At 35.6% G+C, this 18,856-nt stretch overlaps 1 protein-coding gene across 2 annotated transcripts in view; it reads left to right on the forward strand.

Annotated features, from left to right (window-relative positions):
- nrp2b (neuropilin 2b) overlaps positions 1 to 18,856 on the forward strand; it is an 82,437-nt gene that overhangs the window by 25,198 nt on the left and 38,383 nt on the right. For both annotated transcript variants that reach the window (XM_051118601.1, XM_051118599.1), the window contains exons 4-7: positions 10,202 to 10,429; positions 13,228 to 13,383; positions 13,499 to 13,668; positions 17,991 to 18,146. In XM_051118601.1, coding sequence (XP_050974558.1) covers positions 10,202 to 10,429; positions 13,228 to 13,383; positions 13,499 to 13,668; positions 17,991 to 18,146 — 710 coding nt within the window. The remainder of the gene's footprint in view (positions 1 to 10,201; positions 10,430 to 13,227; positions 13,384 to 13,498; positions 13,669 to 17,990; positions 18,147 to 18,856) is intronic.

Genomic DNA, 18,856 nt, shown 5'->3' on the forward strand with positions numbered 1-18,856 from the left:
ACATAATTTAACAGCAATTTATTAATTTTTCTTTTCTCAAATTCAGTTTTATTTTTACCAAATTCTGTTGTTTTTTTCCAAACTCATTTTTTTTTTCCATTTTAATTTTTCTGGAAATATTATTTTTTTTTTCCATTTTACTTTTTCTAGACTTTGTTTTAAACGTTAAATTAAAAATATTTATCTTGAGATCATGAAACTGACATAATTTAACAGCAATTTGTTAAAAATGTTATTTTCTTCTTAAATTCAGTTTTACCAAAAAATTTTCTGCATTCCATTTTAATGGTTTCATTAAATTTCAATAATCAAAAGCATGTCTAATGAATTGATTTTGTAAAGAATTAACTTATTATTATTTTATTTTTTTATTTTTTTCTGGAAAATAAATGCTGGTAAATAATTATTCTGGTAAATATTCCTTAAAAATAATGTTTTAATAATAATTTTATTAGTAGTAGTACTTTTATTACATTAAGTAATATATTTCTGTCGCAGTTTCTTCAAGTTAATACGAAATTTTATTTTGATGGGTTGAAGACCCAAAGTTCTGTTTGTATATGATATGATGATAAATGTTAAAATGGTCATAAAGTGGCTTTCAGAGCAGTTCTAGAGATTATTTAGTGTTCATGTACTCATATATGGAGTCGGCAGAGGCTGAAACACAGTGAATGTCACACGCACTTCAGTATATGAAATATTGTAAATGAAACCACAATAGTAAATGAACCTGTGTCATTCATTCACACAGAGTCACACGAAACATGCAGGATTCGTATTTAAATAGTATTTTTGCGCCTTAATATTCACAGACACGTTTTGATTTAGGTGTACTGACCTACTTCTGATTTATTCATTCAGAATTTGTCAAATTCCGTGTTATACAGTAAATGAAATTTTTATGACTGGATTGTTTGAATCGTTTTGTCGCTACTGAATGTGTAAACGGCCTCTGAGCAGCCAGATTCACTGTAGCTGACCTCTGGTGCCTTCTCACACGGTACGATTTCCCTCTCCAACAAATTCAGATCAAGGCGGCTGCTGGCAGGCAAAATAAACAGCATGGAGACATCCCTTGTTCCTTTTTCAACCTTCTGAAAGCATTCCCGGAATGCCTCTTTAATTGACTCCTGATCTACCCTCCCCTGAGGCCGGCCGGGGGGGCAGGGCAGCTGGGGTTACTAACACAACATGTGTGATGGTCTTTCCTCTTAGCTCCCCACAGTAGTAGCCATGCAGAGCAGCTGTCACGAAGCTGGAGGAGGACATTGGTCGGAAATGGCCGGTTAGTAGTGTGCAGTTGGTGGGTTCAGGCCTACAGAGGAGTGGCAGTTGAAACACAAAAGCAAGTCCTTAATGAGATCCACCAGACGGATGACAAGCTAAACTCACTCATTAGTGTGGACACCCGACGCTGTGAGATATGAGCGAACGCTTTATCGCGAACAGAGGGCCCACACCTCCCGCTTTACGGAGGAAGTGATGACACAATCGGTTGAGTGTGATCTGATAGTGTGAGAGCTCCATAGCAACCTGGCTAACGCGGAGCAGAGGTACGAACGGAGACAGTGATGAACGCTGTAACAACGGCAGGTCGCAGGTTTTTTTAATCATAAACAAGCAATAATGATGAGACCCGTTGGCGTGTGGAAGCTCGCAGTTGCCATGGCATTAACAAGATCTCATTATACTCAGAGGATGCGTGTGAAAATGTGTGGGAGTGTGTGTGTGTGTGTGTGTAGATGTGTGCGGGTTCAAACACAAAGACAAAGAGATTTTTTTTGGACTGAATTTTGATGAATTTGAAAAAGTAAGGGTGTTTGTTTATGATTCAATGAGCTGGTGTTTTATGGAGATTCTTTCTATCATAAAAAGCTACATTTTTATATATATACCATTCAAAAAATGTTTTAAAATATTTTTTATAATGTTACAAAATATTTATTTTTCAAATAAATGTTCTTCTGAGCTTCCTATTCATCAAAGAATCCTTTAGAAAACAGATTTTCTAGAATAAAATTAAGTAGCTCAACTGTTTTCAAAATTGATAATAATAAAAAATATTTATTGAGCATCAAATCATCATGTTAGAATGATTTCTGAAGCGTCTTGTGACACTGAAGGCTGGAGTAATGATGCTAAAAATTCACAGAATTAGTTGTTAGTTTTTTTTTTAAATAATATTTCAAAATATATATTTTTTTAACATTATTTTTTGTTTAAATAAATACATTTGTGTATGTATATTATATGCATACACTGTCGTTCACAATTTTTAATGTTTTTAAAGAAGTATTTTCAAGGCTGCATTTATTTGATTAAAAATACACAAAAAAACAGTAATATTGTGAAATATTATTGCAATTAAAATAGTGTTTTTTTTTTTTTATTTTAATATACTTTAAAATATAATTTATTCCTGTGATGCAAAGCAGAATTTTCAGCTGATTTATTATCAATGTTGAAAACAGTTGTGTGCTGCCTAATATTTTTTAATTCAGCTTCTTTGATTAATAAAATGTTGAAAAGAACAGTGTTTATTAAAAATGGAAATCTTTTGTAACAATATTACACTACCATTCAAAGTTTTGGGGTCGGTACACTTTTTCTCTTTTTATTTCTTTCAAAGAAATTTTTTTTTTTTTTTCAGCAAGGATGTGTTAAATTGCAAAAAAAAAAAAAAAAAAAAAAGATTTAATAAAAAAATAATAAAATAAATGATTAAAAAAATGATAAAAGAGAGGGAAAATATGAAAAGAAAAATCTACAAAACTGCAGTTGCGATTGAAATGGTCCAAGAATCTCTGAGTGCACGTGTTGTTTATTTATATTGGTGAGTGTACTGGACATGTCCTGGCGTGGCCAGGGCAGTTTTCTCTAGCAGCGATAGGGATCTTGGGTAAATACACAGCCTGGAGGTGTGTCCGCCTTGTGCCTCACAGCCTGCTGGTTAGAAACACTGCATCAATTCCCCACCTCCCGCTGCACACAGGAAATCAGTATCTTGTCGCCCTTGAGCCGCCCAACAGCTACCTGTGCCACCACGCTTGGGGATTTCAGCCCCTGCCCTTGAGAGCGAAATGATGTGTTATTTCTTCAGCTGTCTGAGACTTCGGCCAGCTCCTATCTTGCAGAATTAATGTGCGCAGTAGGAAGAGCTCATGGGAAAACACCCCAAACCAGACATTTGTTTTCAAATGGTCAACATCAGGCGTCCTTATTATGCTGTTTAGTTGCTGCATTCAGTGTTAGAAAGCCCAGTGACCTTACATACTGACTTACATCTGAACCTCATTCATAATAAGCACTTAGTTTACTCAACCATACACTTAACCACATGATTCTGTTGCCACAGTTACAATATAAAAACTCTCAGCCAATCAGATCTTCATCAGTGGAGTTCTAGAATAGCCAATTACATCTCACAATGCAACTGCCCTACAGTCATAGTGATGCTCGTGTAGTAGTGACTGCATCCAGTCTGCTAGCAGAACTGTCACAGGATAATGGTGAGATACTGCCCTAGAGATGTTTCATGGCCCTGGTACATTCACCAATCAGATCAGAGCAATGTAATGTTTTTGAATATTATTTATTTATTTATTTGCATGTGAAAAGGTTTGGGTCAGAAAGACTTTTTAAAAAATAAGAAATAAATACATACATACATACGCATGTACGTACGTACATAAATAAGAAAATAAATAAATAAATGTATACTTTTATTCACCAAAGATTAATTAAATTGTAAAGACTTTTTATAATGTTACAAAAGACTATTTTTTTTTAATTGATGTGACAAAAGGTTTGGGGTTAGTAAGACTTTTAAAGAAATTTATACTTTTATTTACCAAGGATAAATAAAATTTTGTAGACTTTTAATAATGTTTTTAATAATTTCTTTTTAAAATAATGTTTTTTTTTTAATAAAGTTTTTTTTTTTTTTTTTATGATGAAGAAAAGGTTTGGGGTCAGTAAGACTTAAATAAATAAGTAAATAATTGTATTCACCAAGGATGAATTAAATTGTGTTTATTTATTTATTTTTTAATTGATGTGGTGAAAGTTTTGGGGTTAGTAAGACTTTTAAATAAATAAATAAATACATTTTATACTTTTATTCACCAAGGATTAATTAAATTGTGTATTTGTCTCTGTGATGAATAAAAGGTATGGGGTAAGACTTTTAAAAAATAATAATAAATAAATAAAATTAATTTATTATTTTATTCACTAAGGATGAATTAAATTGTGAAGACGTTCTATAGTGTTACAAAAAATATATTTATTTATTTATTTATTTATCTTTTGATGTGATGAAAGAGAAAAAGGGATCAGTAAAACTGTTAAATAAATAAATAAATAGAATAAAACAAAACTAAAATAAATACCTTTATTCACCAAGGATGAATTAAATTGAATTAAAAAAAAAAACTTTTTATTAAGTTACAAAATATTTCTATTTCAAATAAAAAAAAAAAAATCAACCTTCTATTCATCAAATTATCCTGAAAAAATGTATCAGTTACCGCACAGCTGTTTTCAACATTGATAATATTTAAAGATGTTTCTTAAGCAAATGATCCTGAAAATTCAGCTTTGGCATCACAGGAATAAATTACATTTTATAATAAATTACATTGTGAGCCAACTACTCCTTTAAACATATATGGAGATGATGATAAACTTTTATCGTTCTGAAAGCCAGGAATCCCCATACACATATTCATAAACATTACTCATGTATGTTGTATGGCTCAGATAAAAATCATGCCAGGACACCTCACACATATACTGTAATCTCTCTCACACACATACACACACACCATTCACTCATCCATGACAAACATTCCTATTCTACCCAGCAACGCTCCTTAATAACAGCCCCCCCATTTCCCTCTGGCCACAGACAGACCCATCCACGCACGCCAATCCCGGCGCTGAGCCTCCAATGCACGGCCCAGACGCGGCTCTCCCTTGCAGGAGGAGCGGTGGGGGGAGAGACTTTCCCCATCTTTCTGCAGGCTGGCTGTTTTTACCATGCTCACAAACATGAATTAATGAGAGCCAACAAAAAGGCTGATGGCGTCGGGGTCACTCATGCATACTGCAGCCCAGTACAGTAGCGGCTCAGCGGGGGTCCGGCATACTGTCTGCCCGTCTGAGGCGGCGTGAGTATGATGGGTCAACGCGTGACTGGCAGGGTCTCATACGCGCAGATATACGCTCTCATGTACTCACGCACATGCAGACAGCCTGTCTGAGAAGCAAGCGTAATGTCACCACTGCAGGGTAAAGTGTCTGACAGCACATCTGACCCAGTAATGGAGGAAATGTGCCAGTCTGAATGTTCGCGCAAATGCGTTTATGTGGTTTAAACTGTCAGGGAATGGAGGAAAATAAAATGCGTTATAAAAATTCACAAATTGGATTAATTTTCCATTAATACTACAAATAAAATTAAATAAATAGCTATAAATAAATAGCTGGGAGTTTTTTTATAGCTGCATTTCACCCACGTAAACATACTGTATGTAATGAGTTATTTATATACCTGATTACTGCAGATGGGAGAAACAATAAGGAAAGAGAGTGCATGTGTGTTAGAGAGAAACAACATTCAAGCGTGACGTCTGCAAGCAGGTGCTTGTGGAAATGCGTGACCATTTGCTGAGGATGTGAGTCCGACACTTTCATACATACACACACACACATACACACAACTTGAACAGATGTAGTGTGCTGTATTAGTGCAGGAAGGTGTAACATTAACCCTGGCCTGCTGTCTCCCTGGGACCTGTCTCTCTCTCAGCTGCTCGGGTGCCAGACAGGCCCTGGTTTTCTGTGTGCGGCCCGCACTGAGCGGGTGCACGAGCAGAGGTGATTCTACACCCTATTTAAGGGGGTTTCAGGCCCCCTTGTCGATCATATTAGCCTGCCTAAAAATATGTGATTAATGCAGCTGTCACCACTAAACTCAAAGCTGGTTACCGCCTTAGAAAAAAATAATGAAAAAGGAAATTGTGAGGTGAAGTTTAAAACAAATAAACATTTATGCATTTGGCGGTTGCTTTCATCCGAAGTGACACTGCCGTTCAAAAAGTTTAGGATGAGTATGATTTTTAATGTTTTTTTTTTAAGAAGTCTTTCTTTAAATTATTTATTTAATTAAAAATACAGAAAATCAGTAATGTTGTGAAATATTATTGCAATTTAAAATAGTCTTTTTTTATTTTAATATACTTTAAAATATTTTTTTTTCTGTGATGCAAAGCTGAATTTTTTTTAGCATCATTACTCTAGTGTTTAGTGTCACACGATCCTTCAGAAATCATTCTAATATGCTGATTTATTATTGGTGTTGGAAACAGTTGTGCTGCTTAATATTTTTTTGCAACCTGTTTTAGGATTCTTTGATGGATGAAAATGAAAGAAAGAAAATTGACTGACCCCAGACTTTATTGTTGCAAAAGATCTTTATTTTGAATAAATGCTGTTCTTTTTAATGTTTTATTCATCAAAGAATTATAAAAAAAAAAATTATAGCTGGTTGAAAACGCAGCCTTGATGTCCTTGTATTCCCTGGGAATTGAACCCATGACCTTGATGTTGCTAGCGCCATCCATAAATGTTTAAACTACAGAAATGCACCTAATAAAATGCAATGAATTCATTGTGAAATATAAAGTCACAATTACAAGATGTAAAGCCACGATAGCGAGAGATAAAGTTCCAGTTATGAAAAATAAATGTTTGTGGTATTGGAGTGTCAGGGAGTAAAGGAAATCTAAATGCAGTGTTTAAAAAAGAATCACGTTTGTGCACGTTAATGCAAATAAAATGTTAAACAAACAAACAAATAAATAAATAAATCATTATTATGTGTGACCCTGGACCACAAAACCAGTCATAAGGGTAATTTTATTTTTGATTTGTACATTGAAAGCTGAGTAAATAAGCTTTTCATTGATGTGTGGTTTGTTAGGATAGGATAATATTTGGCTGAGATAAAACTAGTTGAAAATCTGGAATCTGAAGGTGCCAAAAAAAAATCAAAATACTGAGAAAATCGCCTTTAAAGTTGTCCAGATTAACTAATCAAAAATTAAGTTTTAATATATATATGGTAGGAAATCTTTACATAATGATTTTTGGCATAAAAGAAAAATCAATAATTTTGACCCATGCAATGTGTTTTTGGCTATTGCTACAAATTCACATTTTGACCCAAAGAGGGTCACATTTTTGTAATTATTAAAAATAAATTATTAAATAATAAATAATTAATACAAAAAAGAAAAAAAAATTGAATTTTAATATCTTGATAGTAATCTACTAGTCTTCTAGTAAGCAATATATGCTACATTCTACAAAAATAAAGTTGCAATTACGAATAGTCACAATTATATTTATATGTGTGTGTGTGTGTCTATATATATTTTTTACTCTGAGGTGGTTTTGAAATCCATCTGTGATCATCTCCTACCCCTAAACATAGACTGTAGCTGTATACAGTCATTGAGTCAAAAAAATTGCACAGATTGAACTGAACATGTTGTTAGAGGTAAAGTGGGGCAGATTGGACTTCCACCCAGGGGTCTGGGTTTGCACGCCACACAGGGGTCTTTTTTGCATGCCACATTTGCCTTTTGGTTTATTAAAAAATGTTACTGTGGCAAATTTTGAACTCACAACCTTTTGACCTAAAAAATGCACCTTTAAACCACATCCTACAATCTCTGCAGACTCTTGTGCATAAGAGTATCTGCGTGAGTGGGCATGTTTGAGAGTCTCAAGGGCAGGTCTGAACCCATCCACATGGGGTCACTGACCTGTTATTAAGGCCTCAGACATTATACTGCACTGGCTCTAGTACTTTAAAAATCGCTCTGTTCATTTTGAAACGGGACTATTTGGGTAACAATATGGCAGTCTTAATGGAAGAAATGAGTTCTAGTATGTAAGGTGATTTGAGGTTATGTGAAGCACAGTTGTCATTCCCAGTTCCCACACAGCTGCTCGGCGAGCACAGAAATAGTTAAAGCGTTTCAGTTACTGAAGAGTTAAAAGTCACAGATCACTGAGCGTTTGTTCTCTGATCCGTTGATGTTTTACCCCCACAGCCCCTGTCAACAGCTCCTCAAACTATCTTTCTTATTTTCTCTCTCGTCTGTGCTTTTATTTTTTAAATAATGCGAGCGGCACTTCCTGTGCCTCAAATGGAGATCCTTTGAGATTTCGGGAAGAATATCATGGGGTTTTATGTGCTTGACTACATGTGTGTGTCGAGGTGTGTGCATGTGTTTGCCCTTCTGTGCATTAGTATGAGCAGTGTGACTCTGCACGCCTTCTGAAAAGGTGGTGTTACACATGAACGTGCCGTGCATCGTGTCAAAGGCTGGTGTGTAGGACGTGTGTCACGGCTGAAGGTGAAGCATGACTGTGCATGTGTTAGCATACAAGGAACACTAACTCTGTGATGCAAAGCCAAACACTGTCCAGCAAAGGCTTAAAACCAGCTATAGGTTTACTGCACAGTCTTAAAGGGATAGTTCACCTGAAAATGAAAATTCTGTCATTAATTACTCACCCTCATGTCGTTCCAAACACGTAAGACCTTTGTTCATCTTTGGAACACAAATTAATATATTTTTGATGAAATCTGAGAGATTTCTGACCCTGCATAGACAGCAATGCAACTGACACGTTTAAGGCCCATGTTCAAACTCTCATATCTAATCAAAAATATCTTAATTTGTGTTCAGAAGATGAATGAACTGATTCGCTGGAATAAATCAGTTCAAAGCTAAAATTAAAGAGAGAGAGGAACTGTGTTTGCTTTTACAGTTAAACTGAGATGCATGTCATACAACATCATGTCCTAAAATTAGGGCTGCGCTCGACTAAAGATTTTTCTGGTCGACTAGTGGTCGTTCATTTTAAGCATTAGTCGACTATCAGTCGCAAGTTTATTAATAAACCAAAACACTTGCCACAGTGCACCGGCAGATAATTATGAATATGTCAGGGAAAAACAGCAAGGAGACTGCATTAACATTTTAATAATTTATTGATAAACTGGCCCTTTATTTGTTTTCGGTTTAAGAGATGAATTCAGCAACACTGACTCGTTTATCTCTGCAGTAGTGATGCGCCTGTATGCTTTTGAATTGGTTAATTTGAAAGTAGACATTTCACTCTCTATAGATGCATTTTTCATGTCCGTATGGCAAGTATATGCACTCACATTTACCGAAAAACAAAAAAATGCATCCTGTTTGCTTTCATTATTTTACAAAAGCGCAACATTTTGTTGTTATTGTGAGTGCACACAAATAAAGTCTTTACAGATTCGAAAGATGTTTTACTTTTATCTGTATACAGAAATGACGGAGTATTTTAAGTGACTGCAGCAGCGTCTCCATCTGTCATGCAGTGAACGCACTACTGTTCAGCTTCCACAGTCCGCACAGACACTTCAATAGTGCACATTTTTCTAGGTTAACATTAGATTGAGCTGCCATGTAAAGTTGCTACTACATACATCGTTCAGATAAAAAAAACATATTTGAGGTCGATGAATGAGAGGTGAGTATTAGGATGTCCTGCCCGCTGTACTATATTACCACATAGACCAGCTGTTAACGATCTGTCCGTCAAGGACTGCGTGACTTCGCCACTTCCTGTGGATTTTTTTTCTGCAAATAAGTGACTAATAAAATTTTGACCAAGCCTCTTCTCTTTGACTAACTGTTAGTCGACTATTAGGGGGCAGCCGTACCTAAAATGACACCTTAACAGATAGTACATCTGTCTGTGTCACAGAAATCCTCTGTTCATTAGACACAAACATGCAGCATGAGAGTCACATAGCTGCGTCTCAGACTGTAGCGGTAACTGAATATTGACAGCAGCTGCAGGGATGGGAAATCACTCTAATTCAGCACTTTTGCAGTTGAAGGATTTTTCTGTACAGCTTTAAAGCTTCGCTTTGATGAATGTTTTTGTTTCCATCAATATGTTTTTGTCAGAAAGCTAACCGAGTGTTTATTTCTCTGTGTGCGATAAGTAATGTGTCTCTTCTGTCCCTCCAGAGCAAGTCCACTGTCTGACATTTTGGTCAATACGAAAGCGTCATGTCTCACACATGCACATAACGCTGCTGTCTTCACATATTTTCTGATTTCTCTCCCTCCAGGCTCCGACTGTTCCAGAAACTTCACCAGTCCGTCAGGTGTGATCGAGTCGCCTGGTTTCCCTGATAAGTACCCGCACAATCTGGAGTGCACCTTCATCATCATCGTCCCTCCTCACATGGACGTCACCCTCTCCTTCCTGACTTTCGACCTGGAGAACGACCCCTTGCAGGGCTCGGAAGGCGAGTGCAAGTACGACTGGCTGGAGGTGTGGGACGGCCTCCCGCAGGGTGAGTCTAGATGTTGTAATCCTGAAGAATTCTGTTTGGATTTACAGTCGGGGTTCGGATTAGACCGCGGTATTCCAAAGTTCAGACCACCCGTGACTTTAAGAGGATTGCGTTTCCCATTTCCCTCTGACCTCATTGTCTGCTTTGAGATCAGTATGTTGCATGTCTGCCGTACGTAATTTGGTCACTTAATGATTTCTAATCCACATACCGTTCGCTATCGCACTATGGGCCATCTGGTTGGTTTGTCCAGCCGTCTATACAGCTGTTCGCTCTTGCCCTGTGACTCGCACCGCCTGTCCGTTGGAGCCAGCTCCGCCGGTATGGAGCTCAGGCGCATTGCTGTCGTGCTGTTACTGCGGCTGCCGCTGGAGCTATTTTAGTAGCGAGCGTTGGCAGATGAAAGCGGAGCCCAGGGCCTCGCTTTGCCTTATCTGCACCAGGCGGGGCCAAAAAGCCACGGAACCCATATTCTTCTGCACGTAGGGGTGGAGGAGATGGAGGACGGGGGGTAACAGCAGCCATGGTAACCTTTATCAGGAAAGTGAAAATGGGGCGTGAATAACACTGCAATAGGATTTAATCCTTGTCTGGAACAGAGCGCTGTGGAATACGCTCTTTTCCCCCAGCTGTCTTATTAATGCTTCAGCCCCGAGACCCCCGTACTGCCCCCACCCTCGCCCTTCTGCCACTGGGTTGGGCTTCTTATTGTAGCACTGTACACGCTCATATAATCAGATACACAATAAAACACAACAGTATATTTAAAGTGGTCTAATAAATCTAACAAGCTTGACCAAGATCATCTGGTTCACCGGTTAGTAGTACACTTTCTCATTATATAATATAATAAAAAAAGCCCATAGTCATTACTGTAAGGTGTTTGTATGTTATAGTGGTATGTTTATGTCTAATCCATATTCAGCATTACTGTTACGAAAATAGACAGTGCAAAAACATGTTTATTTGCCTAATCAAAAATAACATATATAAATAAATAACATACTACTTAACATTATTATATTTTTTCATTAGATTTTATATTTTTTTCCATTCCACTGAATATATAAATATTAAAGAATGCTTAATTGTGCAAAAACAAAAATTAAATAATTATACTTAATATTATTACTTATATTATTTTCATTATATTTAATTTTTTCCCATTTTTTCATAAATAAAATCAGTGAAAAACATATTAATTTTCATTTTAAAAATATGTAATGAAATGTATTTATTTATACAATATGTACAAATATTCCAGTATATTTAATAATATATTTGTTGCCATTACAAAAAAGCTTTATGTTTTTAATGCTTTATGAAATGTAAAGATTTTATGAAATAAGAAAATATGATGCAAAAACATCATGATGAAACAATGTAATAATACTACTTAATATTATATTATTTTCATTAGTTTTAATATTTTTTCCATTTCACTGACATACTTTTGAACCATATTTTCATTTTCCGTAAACAAAATCAGTGAAAACATCTTAATTTTCCTTTTAAAAATATATAATTTGTTTGTTTGTTGTTTATAAATTGTACTATAATAAGTTTTCCAGTATATTTAATAATATATTTTTTGCCATGACAAAGGAAGACTATTTGTTTTAATGATTTATGAAATGTAAAAATGATGAAAGAATGCTTAGTTGTGCAAAACCCTCTTCACTTTTTACATGATGAAAAATAATTATACTACTTAATATTATATTATTTTCATTAGATTTTATATTTTTTCTTTTACTGACATATTTTCCACCATATTTTCATTTTTTGTAAATAAATTTTGTGAAAAACATTTTACTTTTAATATTTATTTATTTATTATGTACTTCAATGATCATGTCAATGATTTATGAAATGTAAAGATTTTATGAAATATGGTGAAAGACAGCTTAATTGTGCAAAAACATCTTCATTTTTTATATGAAAAAAATTTAATTATATTTATTTTACAATATATTGTATGATACTCAATATTATTATATTTTTAATATTATTTTTAATTTTAATTTTCCACTTTATGAAATATGAATATACAGTGGAAAATATGCTTAGCTGTGCAAAAACAACTTAAGTTTCCTTATGAGAATAGATGTGTTATATATATATATATATATATATATATGTATATATGATTATCATTTGAAATACTTAATATTAGATTTTTTTTTCAGTATGCTTATATGGATATGCATTCAATATGCAATATCCTTTTATTGCTATGGAAAAGCAAGCCTGCTTTTATATTTGTCAGGTTTTATTTACACTTACCTTACCTCATGAAATTTTTGAGAGGGATTGTAAGCAACTTTCAACAAGCAGGATTCACACATACACACACACACACAGACAGCATCCTGATCAAAGTACTATACAATAGCCACCTGATTTGATCATCAACACCATCAAAGGCAAGAGAAAGAGTTATTTCAAGCTACCGTTCGAGAGCACTTGTGGTATTAAAGCCCTTTCCTCTCCAAAAGAGAAGAAAATCAATGTACTTGATTGATACTAGGCTATTTCACCCATCCGGGACTCTGTGTGTGTGTGTGTGTTAGGATGGAGGATGGATTCATTACTGTGAGACAGCAGCCTCTCTACAGCATTACAGCCCAACCAAACAAAATCACGTACATTTGTTGACAGATAAACGTCCCAGAATTCAGAGAGGTGGTGTTGTATAGATTGTAGGCACATAAACAGAATAACCAGCCTTATCTTATGAGTGGCCGGCTGGAGCAAAATGAAACCCGTTTAAATCTCACATTTGTGTGTGTTTGCAGTGGGACCTCTGATTGGGCGGCATTGTGGTACCAAAATCCCCTCTGAAATACAGTCGTCCACTGGTATCCTCTCTCTGTCCTTTCATACGGACATGGCCGTGGCCAAAGATGGCTTTTCTGCTCGCTACAACATGACTCTCAAGGAGGTCAATGACAGTAAGTCATGTTTTTTCTTTGTCGGTCCAGCTACCAATACAAAAATGTAGTTTGCTAGTAATAAAAAAGTAGTTACTTACGTCAGATTTAATATAAGAAAACTCTTTTTTCTCAGATTTCCACTGCAGTAATGCTCTTGGCATGGAGTCAAACAAGATCAGCGATGACCAGATCTCCGCGTCATCCACTTTCTATGATGGCCGATGGTCTCCGAGACAGGCTCGACTTAACTTTGAGGACAACGCTTGGACGCCCAATGAGGACAGCAACAAAGAATACATCCAGGTGAGGTTTCCTCTCTCTCATTTGCTCTTTTGGGAACAGGAAATAAGTTCCCATCCCTCTCAACTTACTTACAATGCATCGTGGAGACTCAAGAGGCTTGTGAACGGACATGTGGATTTGAGATTTCTCATTCTGGCAGGAAGTCTGCAGGGTTAGGTGCTTCACTAGGCCTTTAGAATGAGACTCATTACGTTTGGTGTTACTTTAAGTGGTGTGTCGTATTTGTGTCAGGATGCTGCTGAGTTGTGGGCTTCTGGTAGAGCTCACAGCTGTTGTGTTGTGTTAACACCTGACATCAGTCCCTCGCTCTCAGGGTCCGCGGCCCAGACATCCATCTTGACAAACAGCTGTCGTAAATGCCAACATGCCCGAGGACCATACTTCACCCAGACGCCTCGACTCTGTTGTGTGTGTGTGTGTGTGTGTTTAGAATAAGATAGGCTGTTTTGGTTTAGGTGTGTACATGCAGCCGAGATCCGCGTATCATTGATATTCATCGTTTCATCCGAGGTTTCAGGGTAAATTAACTGATGAAGTTTCCTTAAAGGAATGCTGTGGGCACAATACCAGTTAAGATCTGTTGTTGAAAGCATCTGTGGCATAATGTTGTTCACAATGGAAAATAAAGTTTTATTTTAATGTACCTTTTTTTTGTTTTGTTTTGTTTTGTGTTTATTAAACAAAAATAATGATTACAGTTAAGTAACCAAGTTGGAAGCAAGTAAGGATTATTTTATTTTATTTTATTTTATTTTATTTTTAATTTAATTTAATTGTTTATTTTATTTAAGCAAAAATAATGGTTGAGCCCATTGTTAAAACCATACTGTTCCAAAATAATACTTATTTTATTTTATCTTTTTATTTTATTTTATTTTTTTATTTTATTATTTTAGCAAAAATAATGGTTATATGGTTACAGTTAGGCACTTGTAAGTTGGAGCCCATTGCTAAAAACATACTGTTTCAAAATAATAGCTATTTATATTTATTTGATTTGATTTGATTTGATTTGATTTTTTTTTTTATTTTTTATTTTTTATTTTTTATTTTATTTTATTTTATTTTATTTTATTTTATCTTATCTTAGTTTATTTTATTTTATTTTATTTTATTTAAGCAAATATAATGGTTACAGTTAGGTACTTGTAAGTTGGCCCCCATTATTAAAAATGTACTGTTTTAAAATAATAGTTATTATTTTATTTATTTATTTATTTTTTTTTTTTAAAAAAAGCAAAATTAATGGTTACAGTTAGGTACTTGTAAGTTGGAGCCCATTGCTAAAAACATACTGTTTCAAAATAATACTTAATTTAAATGTATTTTATTTTACACAAACTGGGGCCAATATATTATATTATATTATATTATATTATATTGAGTTTACTTACTGACCTTGGCTGTGCAAATTTTAGGTCAATTTTTTTCAGCTCACTATTAGGACCATTATTTATTTATTTTATTATAAATAAAATATTATTAATTAATTTTTTTTTTAACTGAGAAAAGCAACACAATTATTTTCTGTGGTAATCAACATTATCCCACAGATGCAGATGATGGAGTTTAACATGTATTGAACCCAGAACATCTTTTAACATCTCATCAGATCTTCTCCATTGTTTCTCTCCCTCTCTTTTTATTACTATTCATCAGGGACTCGCTTCTCAGACGTTGTGGGCTACATCTTTCTCTCTCTCTCTCTTTTCCTGGTCTCTGGGCGCATGCAGGGGTTGATGATGCACAGCCCGCTCTGATGGTAACAGCTACTTGATTGATGAGGGTCCTTTCTTAGGAATAAATAGTTAGCAGCAGTCCTGGGTTCTATTGATTTTTTTGTCTAGGTGTGTTTCTCTGTGGCCCTAAGCAGCTTTACGGAAGATTCTAGGAGTGTGTGTGTGTGTGTGTGTGTGTGTGTGTTCGTATCAGTGTGTGAAAGCCACACCTGTCTCTCTGACAGATAACAAACGCTGCAGTTTTCCCGCTCATGTTCGGATGACATCCCGCTGAGCGGGGAGAGCCGAGGATCATGGGTAACAGCCCTCCTCTAGGACGGGAGCTGAATGCCTGATTAAAGACCTCACTGCAGTAGAGGCAGAGGGGCAGAGAGGCGGCTCTCGCACCGCAATCATCATCATCATCATCGTTGCAGGGGGGGTCTGGAGAGTGAGGGCGGGTGATAATCTGTGTGGAGAGAGGGAGAGTTGAATGAAGGTGGTTAGTATCGATCAGAGCTCAGGTGATTGATCTTAAGGCTCTGATAACACCTTCGCTGCTGCCCGTGATCTGCAGGGAGGGGATGCTTCATATTCCCACAGCTCTATCCATCTTTCAGCTCTTCCCTCTATCTCATTCCTCTCTCGTCTCTCCTTCTGCTTCCTTACTTATCTCACTCTCTCATCATCCTGATTTTAGTGGGGATTGCTAAGGAAACAAAAACTATATGAAAACCTTTTCCTTAAAGGGATAGTTCACTCAAAAATGAAAATTACCCCATGATTTACTCACCCTCAAGCCATCATAAGTGTATATGACTTTCTTCTTTCAGACGAATACAATCAAAGTTATATTACATTATATTAAATCATTGGACTTCTATTGGACAATTGAATAATAACAGCCATTCACTACCGTTATGAAACTTGAAAGAGCCAGGACATTTTTTAATATAAAATTGTATTCGTCTAAAAGAAGAAAGTCATATACACCTAGGATGGCCTGAGCATGAGGGTGGCATGGGGTAATTTTCTGTTTTGAGTAAACTATCCCTTTAACTAAAATAAAGTAATATGACTGGAAAATCAAACACTAAAATAATATATGTTCATTACACTAAAACAAACTAAAATGAAGCAAAAAAAAAACTGCAACAACATAATTTTAGTTTGGTTTTTAATTTTACACAGCATGTTGTGACATTACTAGACTATGGAAGCGTGTTTCTTCTGCCACTGAATAAAATTTTTTAAAATGTTATTGTGACTTTTTATCTCACAATTCTGACTTTTTTTCTCAAAATTGTGTAATACGAACTCGCAATTTTGATTTTTTTTCTCAGAATTGTGAGATAAACTCATAATTGTGTTATAAAGCCTGAATTGTGGCATATAAACTCACAATTGAGAGAAATAAAGTCAGAATTGTGAGATAAAAACGCGCAAATCAGAATGTTTTCACGCAAATGTGAGTTTATATCTTGCAATTCTGACTTTTCTTAGAATTGTGATATATAAACTTACAGTTGCAAGTTATAAAGTCCAGTTTTGAGGGGAAAAAAAGACTGATATATTTTCAGAATTGCGAGTTTATATCTTACAATTCTGACTTAATAACTCCCAATTGCGAGATATAAACTCGAAATTCTGAGAAAAAAGTCAAAATTGTGACTTTATATCTCACAATTCTGACTTTTTTTCTCAGAATTGTGTAATACGAACTCGCAATTTTGATTTTTTTTCTTAGAATTGTGAGATAAACTCACAATTGTGTTATAAAGCCTGAATTGTGGCATATAAACTCACAATTGAGAGAAATAAAGTCAGAATTGTAAGATAAAAACGCGCAAATCAGAATGTTTTCACGCAAATGTGAGTTTATATCTTGCAATTCTGACTTTTCTTAGAATTGTGATATATAAACTTACAGTTGCAAGTTATAAAGTCCAGTTTTGAGGGGAAAAAAATGCTGATATATTTTCAGAATTGCGAGTTTATATCTTACAGTTCTGACTTAATAACTCCCAATTGCGAGATATAAACTCGAAATTCTGAGAAAAAAGTCAAAATTGTGACTTTATATCTCACAATTCTGACTTTATTTCTCAGAATTGCGACTTTATTTTGCAGATTGGTGAGTTTGTCTCAATTCTGACTTTATAAATCACAATTGTGAGGTTATATCACGCAATTCTGAGAATAAAAGTCAGAATTATGAGTTTATAGCTCGCAATTGAGTTTATATCATGCAATTCTGATTTCATTTCTGAGAATTTCGAGTTCGTATCTCACAATTCTGACTTTATAACTTGCAATTGCAAGTTTATATCTCACAATTCTGAGAAAAGAAGTTAAAATTGCAAGATAAAAAGTCGTACTAACATTTTTTAATTTTTTATTCAGTGGCCATTAAACTGTGATGAGACACAATCTTCACAATCCAAAGATATTTGATAGTTAAAATACTGTAATGTGGGGCATGATTTTGGGTGGGCGAGGTTACCCAGCACAACCCACAGAATTAGAAAGTGATCAACAAAATGTCCTGTCACAGTTAATTACAACAAAACCCAAAAAACATTTTTCCATTTTTTTCCTCCTTAGGTGGACCTGCACTTCCTGAAGGTCCTGACGGGCATCGCCACCCAGGGTGCAGTCTCCAAAGAGACACACAAGTCCTACTACGTCACCTCTTTCAAGCTGGAGGTCAGCACTAATGGAGAAGACTGGATGATCTACCGCTACGGCAAAAACCACAAGGTATGAGGATGTGGGAACAGCACGTTTGAGAATGTGTGAGATAAAGCAGTCAGTTGTTCTCTGTTTTCCTGTACTGGTTTTAGAGAAGTGTGAAGTAATGTCACGCTATGTGCGTGCAAGAAAAGATACTTGTATCTGTAGTTTCTGTGAAGGGTTAGTTGAAATGCTGGCTCTCCTAGCTTAACTACTACTAAGACTTCAACAAGAAAGACCACAATGGTCTAGCACAAACCAGCCAATTGAAGATGCTCTTTTTGGAAGTCTCTTTAGGTCTGATGGGAGGCGGGCTTGAGTGAAAGGAAAATGGAGGGAGGTCAGAGAAAGGAGAGAGTTGAAAGGCCTGTGTAAAACTAATCGTCCTGTGTGGTACATGCCTCTAATCTTCATTTATTAACAAATCCCTTGGAAATCCTGTATGGACTTGATTGCTTGACAGGGGAACATGTAAAAGCTCTGATGTTAGCGTGATGATTTTGGAAGAAGCTGTAAAATAACTGAGAATAACCTGCCGGATACAACCCTGGCCACCACCAACTGGCGTTTGGGTCTTTAGCCCCAGACCCCCTGCTGGAATAGCCTCTGGCTTTAATCTTCCAGAAAATCTCCGAGCTCAGTCCTCCCTTAATGTGCTTGGTGTTTTTACGGCTTTGGTTTCAGTTCAGCTAAGCTTTGTTAAGAAGTCCGGCTGTGTCGGAATGGGAGATTCGTGC

Source organism: Labeo rohita, chromosome 9 (genome assembly GCF_022985175.1).
Source record: "Labeo rohita strain BAU-BD-2019 chromosome 9, IGBB_LRoh.1.0, whole genome shotgun sequence".
Lineage (NCBI taxonomy): Eukaryota > Metazoa > Chordata > Actinopteri > Cypriniformes > Cyprinidae > Labeo > Labeo rohita.